The sequence below is a fragment of the Dreissena polymorpha genome, chromosome 1, assembly GCF_020536995.1.
Source record: "Dreissena polymorpha isolate Duluth1 chromosome 1, UMN_Dpol_1.0, whole genome shotgun sequence".
Taxonomy (NCBI): domain Eukaryota; kingdom Metazoa; phylum Mollusca; class Bivalvia; order Myida; family Dreissenidae; genus Dreissena; species Dreissena polymorpha.
The window spans coordinates 50,687,042-50,709,546 of record NC_068355.1 but is presented as its reverse complement, the minus strand read 5'-3'; the positions used below and the strand labels follow the sequence as shown (position 1 = coordinate 50,709,546).

Sequence of the window (22,505 nt, the reverse complement as noted above, 5' to 3'; positions counted from 1 at the left end):
TTTTTAAATGGACGTACACATGTATATGTAAAGAAATCCTACTATCGGTTTTAAAAGATTTTGAAAAATAATAAATTACTTGCTAACTAGGCTATAGATTTAATTTTATCTTAGCCAATTAGAATTTATATGGTGGTTACAAGGTAGAAATCCGTCTTTTTGCGCTTTAAAACTTAAAAATAATCGCGTTTTTTTAAATGGACGTACACATGTATATGTAAAGAAATCCTACTATGGGTTTTAAAAGATTTTGAAAAATAATAAATTACTTGCTAACTAGGCTATAGATTTACTGACAATTTTGCACACTTTCAAATTGCATCTATATGTATTGATAAATGTGTATTTTATTTCAAGGTGTATGGCTTTAAGAACTTTATTTTTGCAAAAATCACAAGTTATTGAAATACATTTGCTTTTAGCTTTAGTGCATGAAAGACAATTTTATGCTCCCCCAAAAAAATTTGGGGGTAGCATATAGTCGCCCCTTCGTCTGTCCGTGCGTCTGTCTCAGCACAATTTTTATCCGGGCTATTTCTCAGCAATTAATGACTGGAATTCAATTAAACTTTATGGGAAGCTTCACTACCAAGAGGAGATGTGCATATTATCAGCGGGATCTGGTCCGATGATTTTTCACAGAGTTATGGCCCTTTGAAATTTTCCATTAACTGTACATATATTGCAATTCTTGTCCAGGCTATTTCTCAGCAACTAATGACTGGAATTCAATGAAACTTTATGGAAAGCTTCACTACCAAGAGGAGATGTGCATATTATCAGCCGCACTTGTCGGATGATTTTTCACAGAGTTTTGGCCCTTTGAAATTTTCCATTGTACATATAGTGCAATTATTTGTCCAAGCTATTTCTCAGCAATTATTACGGGAATTCTATGAAACTTTATGGGAAGCTTCACTACCAACAGGAGATGTGCATATTATCAGCCGGTTATGGTCCGATGATTTTTCACAGAGTTATGGCCCTTTGAAATTTTCTATAAACTGTACCTTGAGGAGATGCGCATATTATTAGTGGGTTCTGGTTAGATGAGTTATTTAGAGAGTTATGGTCCTTTGAAATTTTTAAGTTGCTAAACCATCCATCGTATTATTTTGTCCAAAGTTATGCCCATCAAGAAGTTTCCTTTTATCTGAATATAATGTGCAATATTGTGACAAAAAAAAACTTAGCGGAGCATCACCAGTCTCCGACGGTTTCTTGTTCTTGTAGTTTATGCCGATATCTTTAGGTAGAAGAATAAATCCTTGAATATGTCTGAAATCAGTGACAAAATTTCATGTTGCGTGAAGGATTGCAATGTAGTATTAATCTAATTTTTAGCTCACCTGATTGCTCAGGTGAGCTTTTATGATCAGTCTTTGTCCGTCTTCCGTCCATCCGTCATCCACATTTGGTTTGTAAACACTCTAGAGGCTACATTTCTTGTACGATCTTTATGAAACTTGGTCAGAAGATTTGTCCCAATGATACCTCAATCGAGTTCGAAACTGGGTCATGCTGGCAGGGTTCGCACAGACCTTGAAAAGTGCTTGAAAATCAGGGTTTATCTTGAAAAGTGCTTAAAAACGATCTGGAGTGCTTAAAAGTACTTATTTTCAACCATAGCCTTGAAAAGTGCTAAGAAAGTGCTTGAATTTGGCTGGAAAGGTGCTTGAAAAACGGATAAAAATATTTAATTTCCGTGAGTTGGAAGTCTTAGTTTTTTTCACAATTTATGACGGTTCCGATCTGTTCATACGGGCAGGTACTGGATTGGTACGGGTTGGTACGGGTTTTAGAACGTAAGGGAGGCAACCACTATTAATCTTCCGCCAATTGGTCTACTTCGGTTTTTGTTTTACGCATTACGGTGCTGACAAGTTGAAATATGCCAGCGAATAATTGCTTTGTTCAGAAAAGTTGACTTTTGAAGTACCCTTGGGTTGTTGACAATGCCGATTCTAAAGTCAAAGCATCTTGTAAAGAACGCAGAACAGGTATATAGATCGACAGTATGGGGGAATCGGCGTTGCAAAGCCACCTAATATGCAGTTTGTCATCAGGTTTTTTTTTCCTTCTTTGTGACCCGCCGATCATCGGCCCTTTCCCCTCCGATTTTTTGTTCCCCTCAGCTGGTAAATTTTCCCCTAGATTTCATTTTCCCCTCCCAAAAAAAAAATTTATTTTTTTATTTTTTTTTTTTAAACCTTTAAATATATAAGTTAACCTGATCCAGTGTAGAAAAAAGAAAAATATTGCATGATTAAATTTTCTGTTTCCTTGAATTTGTTTTAAAAACAGTAAAATATGCTTAATTGATTATTCAAGACTTTCCTTATTTTCCCCAAAATCCGGCGTTTCGTGTGATTTTTCCCCCCAAAATCTGGCGTTTCGCGCGATTTTTTTCCCCTCAAAAAAGGCCAGACAAAAAAGTTGCACTTGACTGATTGTCAAATAAATTAGATGATACTGTGAAGAAGCTGCAATCTGTTTACATGAGTGCAGACTCTCAGTCTGAACATACACAGTATACTATTGCATCTATAACAGATTTTACACGTACATGTGTACCTGCTGTAGAAAATTACTTAATAAGTATAATTTTTACAAGCCTCAATTAATACATGGCATTTTATATTGCCGTTGCGAGATTCTGTACATTGGTAGTTTTCTATTTTTCTTCAGAATTAATTTGTATCAGATGCAAAATTGTCTTTAACATTTTGTAGCAGCTATACCACTGGAATATCTGTTAAGAACATTTAGAATACATAATGAAATTCAATACAAATAACAGGTTTTTTTTGGTAGGTGTAATGCCTTGGTCAATTACTATATCACAATGAAATATCTTACTTTTGATTAAACAGTTGTTACTGTAGCAAGGTAGTGCAGACTGTTGAAGTTCACATAGAATGTTAGGCAAGAAGAGACCAATTTAGCGAAAAATATTGTCAGTGTTGGCCACAGAATAATATACAGTTTTCAGTAGGTCAGACTAAAAAAGTGCTTGAATTTGGATTTTTTCCCTTGAAAAGTGCTTAAAAAGTGCTTGAATTTAATTGGAGAAAATCTGTTTGAACCCTGGCTGGGTCAATAACTAGGTCAGTAGGTCAAACAAATGAAAAACCTTGTAAACACTGTAGAAGTCACATTTCATGCCCAATCTTCATGTAACTTTGTCAAAATGTTTGTTTTAATGATATGTTGGTTGAGTTCAAAACAGGTTCCAGTCAATTGAAAAACATGGCTGCCAGTGGGCAGGGCAGTTTTCCTTATTTGGCTATAGAGAAACCCTGTAAACACTCTAGAGGCCACATTTCTTGTCTGATCTTCATGAGACTTGGTCAGAATATTTTTCTCAATGATGCCTCAATCAAGTTCAAAACTGGGTCATGCTGGGTCAAAAACTACGTCACTAGGTCAAAAAAAGAAAAACCTTTTAAACACCGAAGAAGTCACATTTCATGTCCAATCTTCATGTAACTTTGTCAAAATGTTTGTCTTAATGATATTTTGGTTGAGTTGAAAATTGGTTCTGGTCCGTTGAAAAACATTGATGCCAGTGGGTGGAGCAGTTTTCCTTATTTGGCTAGAGAGAAACTTTGTGAACACTCTAGAAGTCACAATTTTTGCCCAATAATCATAAAACTTGGTCAAACCATTGGTTTTATTGATACCTCGAACGAGATCGAAAATGGTCCAGATCGGTGAAAAAACATGGACGCCAGTGGGCAGGGCAGTTTTCTCTATATGTATATAGTGAAAACATGTGAACACTCAAGAAATCACATTTTTGGCCCAATTTTCATGAAATTTGGTCAGATCATTTGTTTCCTAGATACAAGAGTTGAGTTTTTAAATGGTTCCGGTCCGTTGAAAAACATGGCTGCCAGGGGGGGGGGGGTGGCGCATTTTCCTTGTGATTATATAGTAAAAAAAAAAGCTTGTGAACACTCTAGAAGTCACATATTTTGCCCAATCATCATGTAACTTGGTAAAAACATTGGTTTTTTTAGCGAGGCTGTTTTCAGAGAAAACCCGAGCTATTGTTATAGCCAGCTCGTCGTTCGCCATAGGCGTTGTACTCAAACCTTAACATTGGCCATAACTTTTTAAATATTGAAGATAGCACCTTCATGTTTGGCATGCATGTGTATCTTATGGAGCTGCACATTTTGAGTGGTAAAGTTTCAAGGTGAACATCATCCTTCAAGGTCTAGTGTAGAAAAAACAAAGTCAAGGGAAGTAATAAGCTTTAAATGGACATAGTTATCTGACCTGCCTATGTATATATTTTTGTTAAATAAATCAAAGCGGCACAGTAGGCGGCATTGTGGTAAAAGGTCACGGTCATCCTTTATGGTCTAAGGGAGAAAATTATTCAATATTGAACATAACCACTTTATATATTTGGCATGCATGTGTATCTCATGGAGCTGCACATTTTGAGTGGTGAATCTTCAGTCACGGTAGTGGCTTTTAATCATTTGCTACTAAAAATAGAGATTTAGTACAGACAATTATTTTCAAGGGAAGTAATTTATATAATTATAAATCTCATATTATATATTTTCTTACCAAGAATTGAAGTTCTTTTCACAGTTACTGTACAGATTTATTATTTAGATTATTTATAACCCAAATGATTGATTTATCAATTATTTTATTTTTTAAATGATATAATTAAAATTTCTTTGATGTTCATTACATACCTGTGGACTTATGTTCATAGTTACATGATCAATTCTGGCTATGATCTCTTTTAAACCACAGGCCTTGGCTGTCAGTGATGTCTGACATGGTCATAATTGACTGTGAGACCCTCCCCACCCCACTCCCCCACCCCGATGATTTCTATACCTGCCAAATGATAAATAGAATTTTTATTTCAATGGGGCGCAGAAGGGGGCATTGTGTTTCTGACAAACACATCTCTTGTTGGGTCACTAGGTCAAAGGTCAAGGTCACTGTGACCTCTTAAAAAAACAAAAACGAAAATTCTGACAAGCATTCGCAGCCGAGCGTGGCACCCGTTATGCAGTGCTCTTGTTTATATCTCAGATAAGTTAAAAAATGGTCACGATCAGTCTAAAAACATGGCCGCCAGGGGGGTGTGGCAGTTTTCCTTATATGACTATAGAGAAACTTTGTGAACACTCTAGAAGTCACATTTTTTGCCTAATCATCGTGAAACTTTGTCAAGACATAGGTTTTTAGCTCCACTGGCCAGAGGCCAGCGGGAGCGGGGCCTATGTCATGGTCCTGTGTCCGTCATGCGTGCGTCTGTGCGTGCGTGCGTTAACTCCTTTCTTTAACTATACAGTCAAACCTGAATTCAGCGGTCATTCAAGGGAAATGATCAAAGTGACCGTTGTCAACAGGTGACCGTTGAATTCGGATCACAATTTTAAGATGGTTTGTCAGTTGTTAGTATTGCTACGTCGTTACCCCACCCAGTCGTTTGCATACAGTGTTAAACAAAGGCTCATTGCCGTTAACTAAGCATAATAAAAGAATTAACTTACGTGTGTATATTGACTTTTACAGAATAATATCTTATATATTGATTTAATTTCATATTGTTAAATTAAAGCAATGTTGTTTTCAACCCTCAAGTAAATAATTCACTAATGCATCTCGCTCATTTAGTAAATAAAGCTTGTCACGTGCCGTTGACGTCACGTCCGTACAAGTCTAAAAAGCGGATTCGCTGTCATAAACCGATAGTACGGTGTAATTGTACCGTTCTAAAAAGACGCAAAAAGTTTGTTAAAATTTATTCGTACGCAAACATCACACAAAAGCATTTTTATTCAACAACCTCATATAAAATACAAACATTCATTCATTCCTCATCAAAAAAAACATAGCACATCATGCACAAAATCCTGTTCGCCTCATAACGCACAGGTAGCTAATCTGTGCTTATCGACCCAAAACACCGCGGTTTCCGGGACTTTCCGATAACAAGTGGCGTGAGCTTTTCACCTGAAAATTAAAAAAAACGTTTTCAATTTTAGCTTTTTTACATGAACAAATAGTCTTTCATAAATGCCTTAAGCTTGTTATAAATGTTGCAAATCAGTCCATGTTTTGCCATTAAAGCTGATCACTAATCCTCTTATCGCCTTCTTATCAAAACACTCGCCCACTTAATGTTGTTTTTAACACTTAATCAGCGATACAGATCAATTGACTTTGTCACGACGCTAATGCGTTATGCATGCAGACGATAATTGCTATTAATACACATTGTTAATGTCACCTGTTTAAAGTGATATTATGGGCATCTAACAGTTTATAGCTGGCTATCGCAACCGTTGTTTATTTTTGGTATTTTCACTTCATATACAATCTACACTTATATTTGTTAATTTAGCATCAACATACTAAAACAATATCCCGGAGAAAAAAAATGCATTTGAAAATCAACCGTCTTTTCGTTAACCAACTGATCATGCATTTGCGATGTGAACCTAAATTAAGTTTTAGTGCAGATTCGTTTATACGACACAAAGACACAATTTTGTTTTACGGATCATTTCGGCTTAGAGGAGTGGGTTAGTCATGTAAAATGACGAATATAAAATATATTTTTAATAAACAACTGGTAGCAAACTGAGTTGCAGATTATTGGTTTTTTAATGCAATCAAAATGAAAATTCAATAATAATGGTGAAACAATTTTACTTACCGGTCATGGATGCACAAACGGCGCAGAAAGCTCTTTTAAAGAATGATCCGAAAATGTTATTTTTAAATCGAGACTCAATGTTGTAAGTACAATGTATTAATAAGCGGTCATTTAATAAGCGATAATTACTGTAAACGTGTCACAAACTCTGGCATATTTGCTTATAGACGGACACATGATGTGCTGTGTTTTTAATTTTCGCGACTCGAGACGACTGACACGTGACCGTTGATTTCAGGTCAAACATGAATTTCGGAGCGGAATGTAGTGGCCGTTGGCCGTTATGGACAGGTGGCCGTTGAATTCAAGTGTAATATAGAGTGTTTTTCGTCGGGGGGATTCCAGACTGACCGTTGTCTGCAGGTGGACCGGTAATTTCAGGTGGCCGTTAGGTCAGTTTCGACTGTATTCTCCTAAAGTACTGGCCCAATTCTGATGAAATTTCTCAAGAATGTTCCTGGCGTGAACCTCTTTTGAATTTGTTCAAATTATGCCCCTGGGATCAAATTTGACCCTGCCCTGGGGGTCACAAAATAAAAAATTTGCTTATACATTCGAAACCTGATGGCTTGAACCCACTTGTCTCGAATTTCCGGTTGGCTCTAACTCGCATCAGAGCATCGATTTTTTATGCCCATATATTCATATGAAATTTTGTTGGATGGCTCGAACTCGTTGGCTTGAATTATCAGATGGCTCGAACTGTTTTTACAGTCCCGGCTACAGTTTTCAATTTTTTTTTTGTTCGGATGGCTCGAACTCGCTTCGGATCCCAAAAAGTGTTAATCGATTAGGACCGCTTGATTAAAGGCACGCACAAATTTATTTAACGCCGGTCGCATAAACTGTTAATCGATAAGGACCGCTTGAATAAAGGCACGCAACAATTGATTTAACACCTGTTTGCTGACATGTCATCGACTCGATCGTTAATTGATTTGTGTAAAAGATGACATTTTGTATAAAAGCTGGCGTTCTTTTAGCTGCTGTATTATAATGGCTGCAACGGCTAAATCGCTTCTTGCTGAGGTACGCTAAAACGTGCTGATGTTTCTCAAATGCTATTTGATAATTGTATTTGTAACTGTTTTAAAATTTTCGTATATTAAAGTATTAAGTATATATTTGTTTCTTATTAACTTATTAATTCAAAAGCAGTAAGTATTGCGAAGTAGTACAGAGTTTAAGCAATATGTGCTCTCTTCAACTGGAGGTGAAAATATACTGCAGACTTGTTCGTAAACAAAAGTTTATTAGAAATCAGATGGCTCGAATTCCGGATGGCTCAAACTATTGTTGCCGGTCCCGACGAGTTTGAGCCATCGGGTTTCGACTGTATAAGGCCTAGTTTGTGAAAACTTTAAAAATTCTCTCGTCCATAACCATTGGGCCTAGGGCTACCAAATTTGGTATGTAGTGACATCTTATAGTCCTCTACCATGTTTCTTGAAATTATGCCCCTGGGGTCAAATTTGACCCTGCCATGGGGGTCACAATATTGAACATATGCTTAAATTAAAGGCCTATGTTGTGCAAACTTTAAAAATCTTTTTGTCCATATCCGTATGGCATAGGGCTACCAAATTTGTTATGTAGTGACATCTAATAGTCCTCTACCAAGTTTGTTCAAATTAAGCCCCGGGATCAAATTTGACCGTTCCCTAGGGGTCACAAAATTGAACATATGCTTATATTGGGCCTATTTTGTGCAAACTTTAAAAATCAACTTGTCCATAACCATTGGGCCTATTTCTACCAAATTTGGTATGTAGTGACATCTAATAGTTCTCTACTTAGTTTGTTCAAATTATGCCCCTGGGGACAAATTTGACCCAGCCCCGGGGGTCACAAAAATGAACATATGCTTAAATAAGGCCTATTTTGTGCAAACTTTAAAAATCTTCTTGTTCATAATTATAGAGCGTAGGGCTACTAAATTTGGTATGTAGAGACATCTAATAGTCCTCTACCAAATTTGTTCAAATAATTCCCCTTTGCTCAAATTTGACCTTGCCCTTGGGGTCACAAAACTGATTGATTTATACCAGGGGAGAGTACTGCCGCCTTGTGGCTGTGACCAGCAACAACAACAACAACATCTTGTAAACATACATACATATCCGGTTAGGGCCGCAAGCTGGATCAGCTTCTAATAGCCCCCTCATGTTGGTTAACCCAGGTAGTCTCCGGTATAACTGAGTACATTTTGTCACCAATGTATTTGTCCAATCTGTTCTTAAAAGTATTCAGGGATGGCGCAGTAACAACAAATTCCGGTAGATTATTCCACGGATCTATCACTCTCTGAGAAAAGAAGTATTTTCTGATGTCCTTTCTACAAGATTTCTTCTTGAGTTTTAAACAGTGACCCCTTGTTATAGTATTGTTCATTTAAAAATATGTCAACTTCAATATCTGCTTTTTATTGAAGATTTTAAAAACTTTAATCATGTCTCCATGGAAACGATGATATGACAAGGATGGTATTTTCAAAATTTTAAGTATTTCAATGTATGGCAAGTGTCTAACATAGTATACAAATTTAGTCACATGTTTTTGTACTCGTTCCACAACTTCTATATCTGTTTTGAATAGTGGGTACCAAATTATATTACCATATTCCAAGTGAGGTCTGATTAACGACTTATGTAATTTCCGTAGTTGTTTTGTAGTAATGTGAAGAAAAGTCCTTCTAATTAGTCCTATTTGGCTGTTGGCTTTATTTATAAACTGGTTCATATGTTCTCTAAATTTCAAATTAGGACTGAATATAATCCCTTAATCCCTTCCATGGGTTTTACTTAAAATTTTATTTCTTTCGGATCCTGTTCCAAGCAAATAAGTCTTTTTTGGGTTATTTTTTCCATAATGTATTACTCCACATTTTTCAGTGTTAAATTTTAGAAGCCAAATGTCACTCCAATTACATAATTTGTCATTGTCTCTTTGAATTTGGTCCGTATCTTGTCGTGATTGTGTAATATTGAATACATTGTAGTTTTGTATCGTCTGCAAAAAGTCTAATGGTACTTTCAATTAAGTCCTCAATGTCATTTATGTAAACTAAGAAAAGCGTGGGCCCTAAAACACTTCCGTGTGGTATGCCGCTTGTAACATTGCACCATTCAGATTTACTTTTATTTAAAATAACTTGTTGTTTCCTGTTAGTAAGAAAAGCTTTTACCCAGTTCAAAATTTTCCATTTATACCATAAGACTCTTATTTCTTCATCAATCGGGTGTGTGGTACTGTATCAAATGCCTTGCTAAAATCATAATAAATACAGTCAAAGCTGATACCGGTGTCTATCCATTCAGTCCATTTTTCCATTTTGTCTACAAGTTGTAGAGCACACGAACGTAAAGAACGGAAACCAAATTGAGAATTTGAAAACATGTTATTTGAGTTCATGAATGAAACTATACAGTCTCTAACAATTAAGTTTTTCCATCATTTTGCAAGGTATACAAGTCAAACTTATGGGTCTGTGGTTACCAGCTTCATCTCTGGCACCTTTCTTAAACAATGCCTTCACATGTGCAGATTTCCAATCTTCAACAACAGTTTCACTTTCATAAGATAGTTTGAAAATCATTGTAAGTGGGACGACTAAATTGCTTCTACATTCTTTCAAAATTCTAGGATGAATAGTCAGGTCCATAGGATTTCAAAGTATTCAAATTTTCTAGTAATTTCATAACTTTATTTTCATCAATCATCAGTTCACCAATGTTTAAACCATTACTCCTGTCATTAGCATCTGGAATATTATTCAAATCTTCAACTACAAAAACACTTATGAAGAATGAGTTTAGTTCTTCTGCCTTCTCTTTATCATTTTCAGTAAATCCTCCATTAGTCTTTTTCAAGTTTGAAATTCCTACTTGCACTTTGAATTTGCATACTTATAAAAAGCTTTTGGATTGTTTTCCTCTGATATTTTATTTTCAAAGTCATTTCTTGAGATAAAACACTGTCATTTAGTGCCATTTAAGATCAGATGGTGACTTCTTACAAAGGAATTGAAGTAAGAACATGTGTTATGCATGTTTTTCTTATAAACTGAAAAAATTAGGGTTTTACTTAAATATGTCGAAAGTGACCATATATCCAGATAAAAAAAATCGGATGACATGTTAATTTCATGTCTTTTTTTGTAGTGTTTAAACCAGTTTAATAATATCTTACTGATTTTAAAAACACAACTTCCATTAACATAATTATTTCAAGAAAAGTCAATATATGATACTACATGGTAAACTCAAACTTTGTATCCAATAGAAGGTGTTGAAATTAATGAAGTGCAATATTCTTAACTATCGAATAGGCTGCTTTTGAATTACTAATGATTCATTGTTTCATTTGTGAATCTAGACTCATGAGTTGTGGATATGATTGTCAATTGCTCAACGATCCATATATATTTCTGACCATTTTATAATTTTCTTAATATAAGTTATGAATTGATCTTAGTAGTCAAATGTATTACTTAATGAAATACATTTAAAAATATAAAGAAATAATCTTTAGATTATCATAATATTCTCAGGCCTGTTGGTCTTAGGGATGTGTGGGTTGTTAATTATATTTTGAGATGATTCTTTACAAAGAAAGATGCTACTATTGTATTTGTTATACATGTGTGAAAGGCTCTAAGAAGGAACCAGACATTATTAACCCTTTACCAAACACTAACAGGATTTTACAGGTTTGTAGCTGAGCTATTTCTCCTTTTATCACAATTATTTCTACCCTACCTGATCATTTCCTTCATATTCCATTACAATTTATTTGTCATCTGCAACCTCTTTCAAATTGGGAAAGTCCAAAATGTGTCGTTTGGTAAAGGGTTAAGGCATTTTGATTCCTATGGGTCTTGTGAATCTGTTTCAAATCAAATGCATAGATTTTATCTTCAGCATCTTAAAATATGTGAAATAGAATGAACGACAATATCTTTTGGAGAGATAAATGTACCTACGTTATAAGCAAAGAACATGTGCGACAATTCCCGGGCTTTTTAGTCTGTTTAGTTAACACTGTAGTAACGTTTTCCATATATAAAAATGCTCACCCTTCCAACTTTAAGCGCCCAGTGGGACGAGGGATAGAACGAGAAAGTCACATGCTTGAGTACATTTCAACCCATGCGTATTGCACGTTTTTTTCGCATAAAAAAACCGTGGAGCGATACAGGGCCATCATGGCCCTCTTGTATTGATATCTCGGACAAGTTGAAAAATGGCTCAGATCGGTGAAAAAAAACAAACACTATAGCTCACCTGATTGCTCAGGTGAGGTTTTAGCATCGGTCTTTGTCAGTCGTCCGTCTGTCCACATTTGGTTTGTAAACACTCTAGCATTCACATTTCTCAAGCATTTTTTATCAAAGTTGCTGAGAACCTGTATGGCCACAAGATCTCGGTCATGTTTGATAGTGAGCAAAATCACATAATAAATGCCAGAATTATTGCCCTAAGATTGTCAAAATTTTCATGATATCATACAAAATTCTTGTAAACACTTTTATGAATCTTGGTCATAATATTTATTTTTGAAAGCAAAGTTTGATGTCTGGTCATTAGGGGTCAAAATATTGGTCACCATATCAAATCTTACAAAAACCTCTTAAACACTCCATACGCCAGAGTTTAAGTTCAATATAGATGAAACTTGACCAGGATGTTTGTCTGGACAATATCTGGGTCAAGTTTGATGTTTGGTAATGTGGGAACAAAATCTAGGTTTATCTATCTTACAAATCTCTTATAAAAACATATATATCTTACATAATCTTACAAAAATCTTACAAAAACCTTGTAAACGCACTAGAGGTCATAGTTTTGGTCCAATAATGATGATACTTGACCAAGATGTTTTTCTTGGTGATATGTAGGCAAAGTTTGACATTGGGTCATGTGGGGTCAAATCTTGGTCATGAGGTCCAAATCTTACAAAAACCTTGTAAACACATGTAGAATTAGCATTACTTGCAAATGTTTGCTTTGCAAAAAAAACATGCAAATGGACAGTACTTGATCAGAATTAATCATATGCTCAACTGCAAAAGTAAACAGTAGAGAACCAATCTAATATGCTCAAGAGTACTGAGTTTTCAACTAAGCAATGAAAAAAAAAGGTGAGCGAACTAGGGCCATCTTGGCCTTCTTGTTTATCAAGAATACAGGCTTATTAAATAAAGTGATTCCAATGTATTTTAAATTGCCATAAGCAGCTTAAAAATCTGTCTGTCATGCACTATTTGAAATTGTTAAGAAAACTTGTTTTAGAAAGTTATTTGAAAAAAGCACCATTTACCATTGACTACATCAATTAACATTTAATTGGGCTCCCCACAAAGTCACGTGATCCTGCATCCTGGTACTTTATATATTTGTTCAAAGGTACTTTTTTACTCTGATTCACCAGTTTTCAAAAGAAATTAAAGCCCTGCAGAATTATGGAATGATTAAATTATAATCCCCCGCCATTGGGGGAGGGATATTGTTTTGGCATTTTCCGTCTTTCCGTCTGTCCGGCACTTTTGTGTCCGGAGCCATATCTTTGAAGTGCTTTGGCGGATTTCATTGAAATTTGGTATGAGTATATATATGAATAAGACGATGATGCACGCCAAATGGCATTGTACACCATCTGTTAATGATGGAGTTATGGCCCTTTATATCTTGAAAAAATGCTTTTTTGTGTCCGAAGCCATATCTTGGAAGTGCAGGGCTTTTTTGGCCCTATTTTATAGCCGAAATTCGGCTATATTCCCAATCGCAAAAAGTAGTTTTTTTCCCAAAATTTTCTAAAAAATTCCCTATTGGGAAAAACACGCTAATGACATCGGCTGTTTAGCTTTTTAACAAAGCGTAGTCCGATCACGTCTCTTACGGGTTTTAGACTACACCTCGATTTGGATAACGTTGGTATTATTCGTGTGCATAATATTATCTGTTTTGAAAACAAATATGTGGCGCTATTCGAAATATTTCGTGAAACAAATTCCTAAGAAAAACCCTGACAGCAAAACGAAAACTTTTGATTTTGCAAAGCAAGCTTCATTAAATAAACAAACATCGTCAAGAAGTACTTGTCTTTGTCCAAGTGACTCTTTTGCATCGTCATCGTTGATTTCCAAAAGCAAAGTGCTGACTGATATTCAACATGTTGAAAGCAGTAGTTCTTCTTCAGAAGATGAAGCACCTTCTAATAAAATGGTGCCTGATGTGACTGAAGACTTTGTGTGAGCTTATTATGTGGAAAACTGTTGATCCTGGTGGTGTTTGTGATTAAAGACGCTGAACTCATTCATGTAGTTTTAAATCCCAATTATTTTCCCAATTTCTTGAAAATGCCGATAAAATTCCCAATTTCAAAGCCATGAGCTATCATCCAAAACAAGCTGAAAAAAGCCCTGAAGTGCTTTGGCGGATTTCATTGAAACTTGGTTTAAGTATATATATGGATAAGAGGATGATGCACGCCAAATGGCATTGTACACCATTGGATAACAACGGAGTTATGGCCCTTTGTATCTTGAGAAAATGCTTTTTGTGTATGTCCGGAGCCATATCTTGGAAGTGCTTTGACAGATTTCATTGAAAATTGGTATGAGTATATAAATGGATAAGAGGATGATGTTGGCGTTGTCCATCTATCCAGAAATATTTGTGTCCAGAAGTATTTTGGCTGGGGATATCAATTCAATGAATTTGCTTGTTTTCTTAGAAATCTTATACAGACTTTTATATATACCTGTCTGTTCTCTAATTGTACAAAAGTTAAGATGTATTTTACGGATTGCAATTTATATACCCTACTTTTCATTATATTGACTTTCTGCAAAGTTAAGATTAAGATCTCCAATTCTGTTTTTATTTTTAGGTGGATAAATCATTTACAGCTTCATGTGAATCTAAAGTCACTCCCCTGACAATAGCTGTGTTCCTGAAATACTCAAGTGGTAATATCTGCATCAATATTATCAATCTTAATAAAGCAATTCATTAGAAAACATCTTGTTACCTTTTTACAGAGCTTCAGATAAGGGTCATATTTTTGTAATTAAGAATTATTTTTAAGTCCGTTACGTATTTATTTTAAAATCTGGTCGTACCATTAAGAATTACATAATCAAGTTACGAATATTATTTTTAAATCGGTTCGTATCGTTTTTAGCAAGGCTGTTTTTGGAGAAAACCTGAGCGATTGTCATAGCCAGCTCGTCGTCCGCCGTCCACCGTAGGCGTCGTGCTAAAACCTTAACATTGGCCTTAACGTATATATTTTTGTTAAATAAATCAAAGTGGCGCAGTAGGCGGCATTGTGTTTCTGACAAACACATTGTGGTAAAAGGTCAAGGTCATCCTTTACGGTCTATGGTTTAAAATACAGATTTAAGGGAAGTAATAAGCTTTAAAAAGGGAGAAAATTATTCAATACTGAACATAGCCACTTTATATATTTGGCATGCATGTGTATCTCATGGAGCTGCACATTTTGAGTGGTGAATCTACAGTCATGGTAGTGGCTTTTAATTATTTGCTACTAAAAATAGAGATTTGTTACAGACAATGATTTTCAAGGGAAGTAATTTATATAATTATAAATCTCATATCATGTATTTTCTTACCAAGAATTGAAGTTCTTTTCACAGTTACTGTACAGATTTATTATTTTGATTATTTATAACCCAAATGATTGATTTGTCAAATTTTTTTTAATGATATAATTATAATTTCTTTGATGTTTATTACATACCTGTGGACTTATGTTCTTAGATACATTATGAACTCTGTTAAACCACAGGCCTTGGTTGTCAGTGATGTCTGACATGGTCAAAATTGACTGTGAGACCCTCCCCACCCCCCACCCCCGGTTGGATTGGACAAAATTCAAGGGAAGTAATAACCTTTAAAGGGAGATGATTTCTATACCTGCCAAATGATAAATAGAAATGTTATTACAATGCGGCGCAGTATGGGCATTGTGTTTCTGACAAACACATCTCTTGTTGGGTCACTAGGTCAAAGGTCAAGGTCACTGTGACCTCTAAAAAAAAAAAAAAATCTGACAAGCTTTCGCAGCCGAGCGTGGCACCCGTTATGCGGTGCTCTTGTTTATTGAGTTATTTTCGCGTATTATAGATCTTTTTGGTACTTTTATAGAATGGTTTTCAGGTTTGTTTAACGAAGCGCATTATTTTCCAATAAAAGCGGCGTGTACAGTCTATCTGTCCAAAAAAATGGCTGCGCCCAGAGGATGTCCTAAAAACTGCAAGCCATGCAAAAAAACACAATTTTAAGTTATAACATATTGTACGCAAAGTGAGCCGAAGTTGAATGTTAAGAAAGACATTATAAAAAAGATCTCATACGATGACACTCATTATAATTTATTTTTAGGTCATTTTGAAAAGTTAAGAATTATTTTCCAAAACTTAGTAGTAACGTTAAGAGTACAATATCAGAGTTAAGAATTCTTTTTGAAAATCTGGTAGTAATGTTAAGAATTTCACAAAAACTTCTCTGGAGCTCTGCCTTAGTTGAGTCTTTAGTATTGAAAGATCAACTCCATTTATACGTGAACCAGCATTGGAAACAGCCTGAAAAATAAATGTCCTTAATAAAATTCATTTCACTATATAAACACTTATAAAGTTCTTGAGATTCTAAAAATATTTCTAGAATGTACATGATTCTCAGGCATATTTACATGATTCTCAAGCATATTTCCATGATTCTCAAGCGCATTCCATGGTTCTCAAGCACAATTCTATGATTCTTCCAGACCCTGTGATATCAAACATTGTTCAGGACATGTTTAAGGAGTTGGCCCTCAATGAGGCCTGCATGCTGCCCCTACAGCAGAGGCTGCTGCCCACACTGATAAGCATCCTACAGGCGGGGCAGGACAAGGTGGCTGTGGGACTCCCTTCTGTATGTACTTATTACTTTCAACTCATTTTTGACTGTTTTGGGGACTAAAATTCTTACAACATAGGTGATTATTTTCAGTGTGTGCAATAACATAGATATTTCATTCAAGGAACAACATGTCTTGACACTTTAGAGAACCTTAACATTTTGTTGCAATCCCTATTTTGAAGAGTACATGTCAGAAATGGTGATGTGACACCAATTCTTTGATTTTAATATAGTAATCTTAATATTGTCAAAAGAAACTTTGCATGCAATGCTTTTGCCAATATGAACAGCAGCAGTTATACAGACTTTGCAAATTTATATTTGGGGTTGCTAATATCACACGATTTTACAGGATTTAAATGCTGTCCTTGATTGTGTCCAATATATTGCCTGTTCCAGGTTGCCCTGGATGTTCTGACTACCATTTTGAGGGCCAGCAAGTCACCAATATCAGAGCAGATGCTGAGTGCTTTCTCTGCAGTGGTCTTCTGCACCCTGCACACTGACGATAATGCAACCATGCAGGTTTGAAAAGCAGGGCTTACAAGAGCTATGTTGCTATCCGTTAATTTGATATTTGGCATGCATGTGCATCTCATGGAGCTGCACATTTTGGGTGGTTATAGGTCAAAGTCATCCTTCAATGTCACAGGTCAAATATATGGCTTCAAAGCGGCTCAGTAGGGGGCATTGTGTTTCTTACAAACACATCTCTTGTTTTAAATATCTTTTAAATATTTCATATCCTTACAATATTTGCCAATTTGTAATTAGAATAGCATAAAAATGATAATCTGAATTAAAGCATAATCAAACACTGAAGGCACTGCAGTTGTTCGCTGTTGTTGTCCTTGATTAGCTTGCACAGGCTAATCTTATTTGACGTGCATTAAGCCCCGTTTTCCCTGAAAGCAGCCAATATGTACAGATTTCAATGATAAACACTAGACTGGCCAATGTCGACTTACAAGCTGGTATATAAACTCACTGCTAGAGGGTATATACTCTCACTGCTAGAGCAGAATCATTTATCGTCTGCTGCAGACAGGCAGCGGTAATCGTCCCTTGCAGAGTGAGCTGTGGTTCTTACCGTACTTGAGGCTTCTAAGCACATACTGATTTGCAAAATATGCTGTAAATTCAGCTGGCCGCTAACGCGACCAACTAATAAAAACTATTAAACAGTTGTACAGAAGATTTTTACTTAGATCTGACATGTTAAGATAGTTGATTAAAGGAAATAAAATGATTAGGTAAAGATAGCCGCCTTTCCTTTATACTTGGCCACTTCACAATGAAATGGCTAGGTATACAGCCACTACAGTTACCTTGATTGTTTTAAAAATGAATAAACATAATTTCAATACCAGTGAGACATTACATTTTGTATCTTTAAAACAAAATAATGATACAATTATTTGCACATCACATATTTCCTAAATAACAGACAAGTTCAAGGAAATCACTTTAGATTTGTTCATAACATTCATATAACCTCCACTTTTTATGCTCCCGGTAGGGTGGCATATAGCAGTTGAACTGTCCGTCAGTCTGTCCGTCTGTCTGTCCGTCCGTCCAAAAACTTTAACATTGGCCATAACTTTTGCAATATTGAAGATAGCAACTTGATATTTGGCATGCATGTGTATCTCATGAAGCTGCACATTTTGAGTGGTAAAAGGTCAAGGTCATCCTGCAAGGTCAAAGGTAAAAAAATACAATCCAAGGAAAGTTATCAGCTTTAAAAGATAGATAATTTCTAAACCTGCCAAATGATATACTGTGAAACCATAATTAATCGTCAGGCATTAATTTTCATATATTCTGTCAGTCGACCAATTGACGAATTCAAGATCCTAACGAACAATGATGTCACATATTTGAACAAATTATAAAGACTGAATTACCAAAGGCATGAGGCCCTAAAATCCAACGTAATCCACGCATAGATACTCCGTCTGTTTCGTTATCAAGACTAATCCGGTTTTGACACAAAGGGGTGTAGATTACACAGTGTTCTTAACTGACACGTGACATTGCTCTAAAACCCGAGTGCAGTACAGCTGTATCGACTGCGTTGACTTCGTTTAGGTAGAATAGTAATGATTAGCGCTGATTGTTAACACCTTTATTACCCATGGTGTGTATTGTTTTTTAGCTCACCTGATTGCTCAGGTGAGCTTTTCGACCGGTCTTCCGTCCATCCACATTTGTTCGTAAACACTCTAGAGGCCACATTTATTGTCCGATCTTCATGAAATTTGGTCAGAAGCTTCGTCCCAATGAAATCTCGGTCGAGTTCGAAACTGGGTGCCGGGTCAAAAACTAGGTCACTAGGTCAAAAAAAAAGAAAAAAACTTGTAAACACTGTAGAAGTCAAATTTCATGCCCAATCTTCATGTAACTTTGTCAAAATGCTTGTCTTAATGGTATGTTGGTTTAGTTTAAAAGTGGTTCCGGTCCGTTGAAAAACATGGTTGCCAGTGGGCGGGGCAGTTTTCCTTATTTGGCTATAGAGAAACCTTGTAAACACTCTAGAAGTCACAATTTTTGCCCAATCATCATGAAAGTTGGTCAAAACATTGGTTTTATTGATTTCTCGGAAGAGTTCGAAAATGGTCCAGATCGGTGAAAAAACATGGCGGCCAGTGGGCATGGCATTTTTCTCTATATGTACATAGTGAAAACTTGTGAACCCTTTAGAAGTCACATTTTTGACCCAATTTTCATGAAATTTGGTCAGAACATTTGTTTCCTTGATATAAGGGTTGAGTTCGAAAATGGTTCCGGTCAGTTGAATAACATGGCTGCCGGGGGGAGGGGGGGGGGGGCAATTTTCCTTATTTGGCTATAGGGAAACCTTGTAAACACTCTTGAAGTCAAAATTTTTGCCCATCATCAGGAAATTTGGTCAAAACATTGGTTTTATTGATATCTCGGACGAGTTCGAAAATGGTCCAGATTGTTGAAAAAACATGGCCACCAGTGGGTGGCGCATTTTTCTCTATATGTATATAGTGAAAACTAGACTGTTAACAGCCCTGCATTATCATTTTATAGAGATAACTCTCTCCTACTTCTTGTACCGTACTTATACTATATAGAGTTACGTTTTCTTATCTGCTTAAAATGCAATGATAATTCAGCCAGAATAGAAAAAGAGCTTTGATATTGTATTGCAATACATCTCAATAAGTAATTGTGAAATTAGAAAAAAAAATCAGCCTGTTGACAGACTAAGTGAAAACATGTGAACACTCTAGAAGTCACATTTTTGGCCCAATTTTCATGAAATTTGGTCAGAACATTTGTTTCCTTGATATGAGAGTTGAGTTCAAAAATGGTTCCAGTCAGTTGAATAAAATGGCTGCCGGGGGAGGGGGAGGGGCGGGGGCAGTTTTCTTATATTTATACATAGTAAAAAAAGCTTGTGAACACTCTAGAAGGCACATTTTTTGCCCAATCATCATGAAACTTGGTTAAAAGATTGGTTTTATAAATATCACATAATTAATGCCATAATTATTGCCCTTAGATTGTCCAAATTTTCATTATATTACACAAAATCCTTTTAAAGACTCTACAGGTCACAATTTTGTTTCAGATTTATGAATCTTGGTCATAATATTTGTTTTTGTAAGCAAAGTTTGATGTTTAGTCAGGGGTGTCAACTCAAAATATAAGTCACCAGGTCAAATCTTACAAAAACACTCCATATGCCAGAGTTTTGGTTCAATAATGATGAAACTTGACCAGGATGTTTGTCTGGACAATATCTAGGTCAAGTTTGACGTTTGGTAAAGATTGAATGAACCGACTCCTCTCAGGTGAGCTAACTAGGGCCATCTTGGCCCTCTTGTTTCAGTGTTGTTGCAAATTATACAGCCTCCACGCAGCAGATACGGGTCAAAGACAATAAACGAAATTAAAAGATGATGATGTGTGATCAACACCTGACTTATATTTTGCATTGATTACACATTTATACAGAACACATTGATTTGTGTTTGGTTGATGGCTTTTAAATACAATTCTGATGTAAAATAACTTGTGCTTTGTTTATGGGCTATCGATATTTTAATGATTGACAGCTTTGACAAGCAATTGAAAACGTAACAGGTAAAGAGAAATTAGCAATCATGACGATTAGTTTCATCCAAACGTAAGGTATTTGTTTACAAAAATTCACTTATATTTGTGCGCGATTTTCAAGAAAACCACGGAAAGCACGTTTTTCGAATGTCTTAGTATGACACAGTAAAACATTACTTTGTATCCTACTGCATTTAATCTAATTTAAACTCATTCGTCCATTGGTTGTTACAATTAAATCTGAACTGTGCCCTATGAAACCGCTGTCCCATAATGCACTGTTAATTTTACCCTTCTGAAAATTATTGTACTTAAAGTGATCAAATATTAACGATGCAAAACTCTAGAAACTATTGAAAATTTACCAAATAGTTTGCTAACACTAATTTTCACCAATAATCTTCGCATCTTCTCTTATTTGCACCAATAAAGGTAAGATTGTTATTAGTTTAGCGATGATTATAAATGAATAAGACCAATTGGCAATTGGCTTTACTGTTTCACTCATTAGCGGTTACTGTATTCATTCCCACTAATCCGCTAATCTTAATAATGATACACTAATTGGGGCCAATGACTGATCACCTGATAACAAAAGACTAGTATATTGACATGTGACAAAAAGGCCCCACCTCCTGCAAGTGACTCTAAAAGTGTCCTCCCTCTTTCCCTACTACTACGATTTATCCCAACCCCAATAAATTCCGGACAAACATATCAGATATTGACTGAAGCATTTTTAATTTTTTAGCTCACCTGATTGCTCAGGTGAGCTTTTGTGACCGGTCTTTGTCCGTCGTATGTCCGTCCGTCCGTAAACATTTGCTCGTAAACACTCTAGAGGCCACATTTCTTGTTCCATCTTCATGAAACTTGGTCAGAAGCTTTGTCCCAATGAAATCTCGGCCGAGTTCGAAACTGGGTTGTGCCGGGTCAAAAACTAGGTCACTAGGTAAAAAAAAAGAAAAACCTTGTAAACTCTGTAGAAGTCACATTTCATGCCTGATCTTCATGTTACTTTGTCAAAATGTTTGTCTTAATGATATCTTGGTTGAGTTCAAAAGTGGTTCCAATCCGTTGAAAAACATGGCCGTCAGTGGGTGGGGCAGTTTTCCCTATTTGGCTAAAGAGAAACCTTGTAAACACTCTAGAAGTCACAATTTTTGCCCAATCATCATGAAAGTTGGTCAAAACATTGGTCAATTGATGTCTCAGACGAGTTCGAAAATGGTCGAGATTGGTGAAAAAACATTGCCGCCAGTGGGCAGGGCATTTTTCTCTATATGTATATAGTGGCAGTTTTCCCTATTTGGCTATAGAGAAACCTTGTAAACACTCTAGAAGTCACAATTTTTGCCCAATCATCATAAAAGTTGGTCAAAACATTGGTTTTATTGATATCTCGGAAGAGTTTGAAAATGGTCGGGATTGGTGAAAAAACATGGCCGCTAGTGGGCGGGGCATTTTTCTCTATAAGTATATAGTGAAAACATGTGAACACAGTAGAAGTCACATTTTTTACCCAATTTTTATGAAATTTGCTCACAACATTTGTTTCCTTGATAGGAGAGTTGAGTTCAAAAATGGTTCCGGTCAGTTGAATAAAATGGCTGCTGGGAGGGCAGCAGTTTTCTCATTATGCCCCCCCCCCCCTTTCGAAGAAGAGGGGGTATATTGTTTTGCTCATGTCGCTCCGTCCTTCCACCAGATTGTTTCAGGATGATTACTCAAGAGCTCTTTTGCCAAGGATCATGAAACTTCATAGGTACATTGATCATGAC

At 35.9% G+C, this 22,505-nt stretch overlaps 1 protein-coding gene across 4 annotated transcripts in view; it reads left to right on the top strand.

The window, feature by feature from the left end:
- Nucleotides 1–22,505, top strand: part of LOC127880258 (importin-9-like) — a 67,776-nt gene that overhangs the window by 31,189 nt on the left and 14,082 nt on the right. For all 4 annotated transcript variants that reach the window (XR_008049489.1, XM_052427600.1, XM_052427590.1 and 1 more), the window contains 3 exons: nt 14,591–14,669; nt 16,496–16,644; nt 17,032–17,157. Coding sequence is in view for 3 of the 4 variants with exons in the window: in XM_052427600.1 (XP_052283560.1) it covers nt 14,591–14,669; nt 16,496–16,644; nt 17,032–17,157 (354 nt within the window). In the remaining variant the exon portion in view is untranslated. The remainder of the gene's footprint in view (nt 1–14,590; nt 14,670–16,495; nt 16,645–17,031; nt 17,158–22,505) is intronic.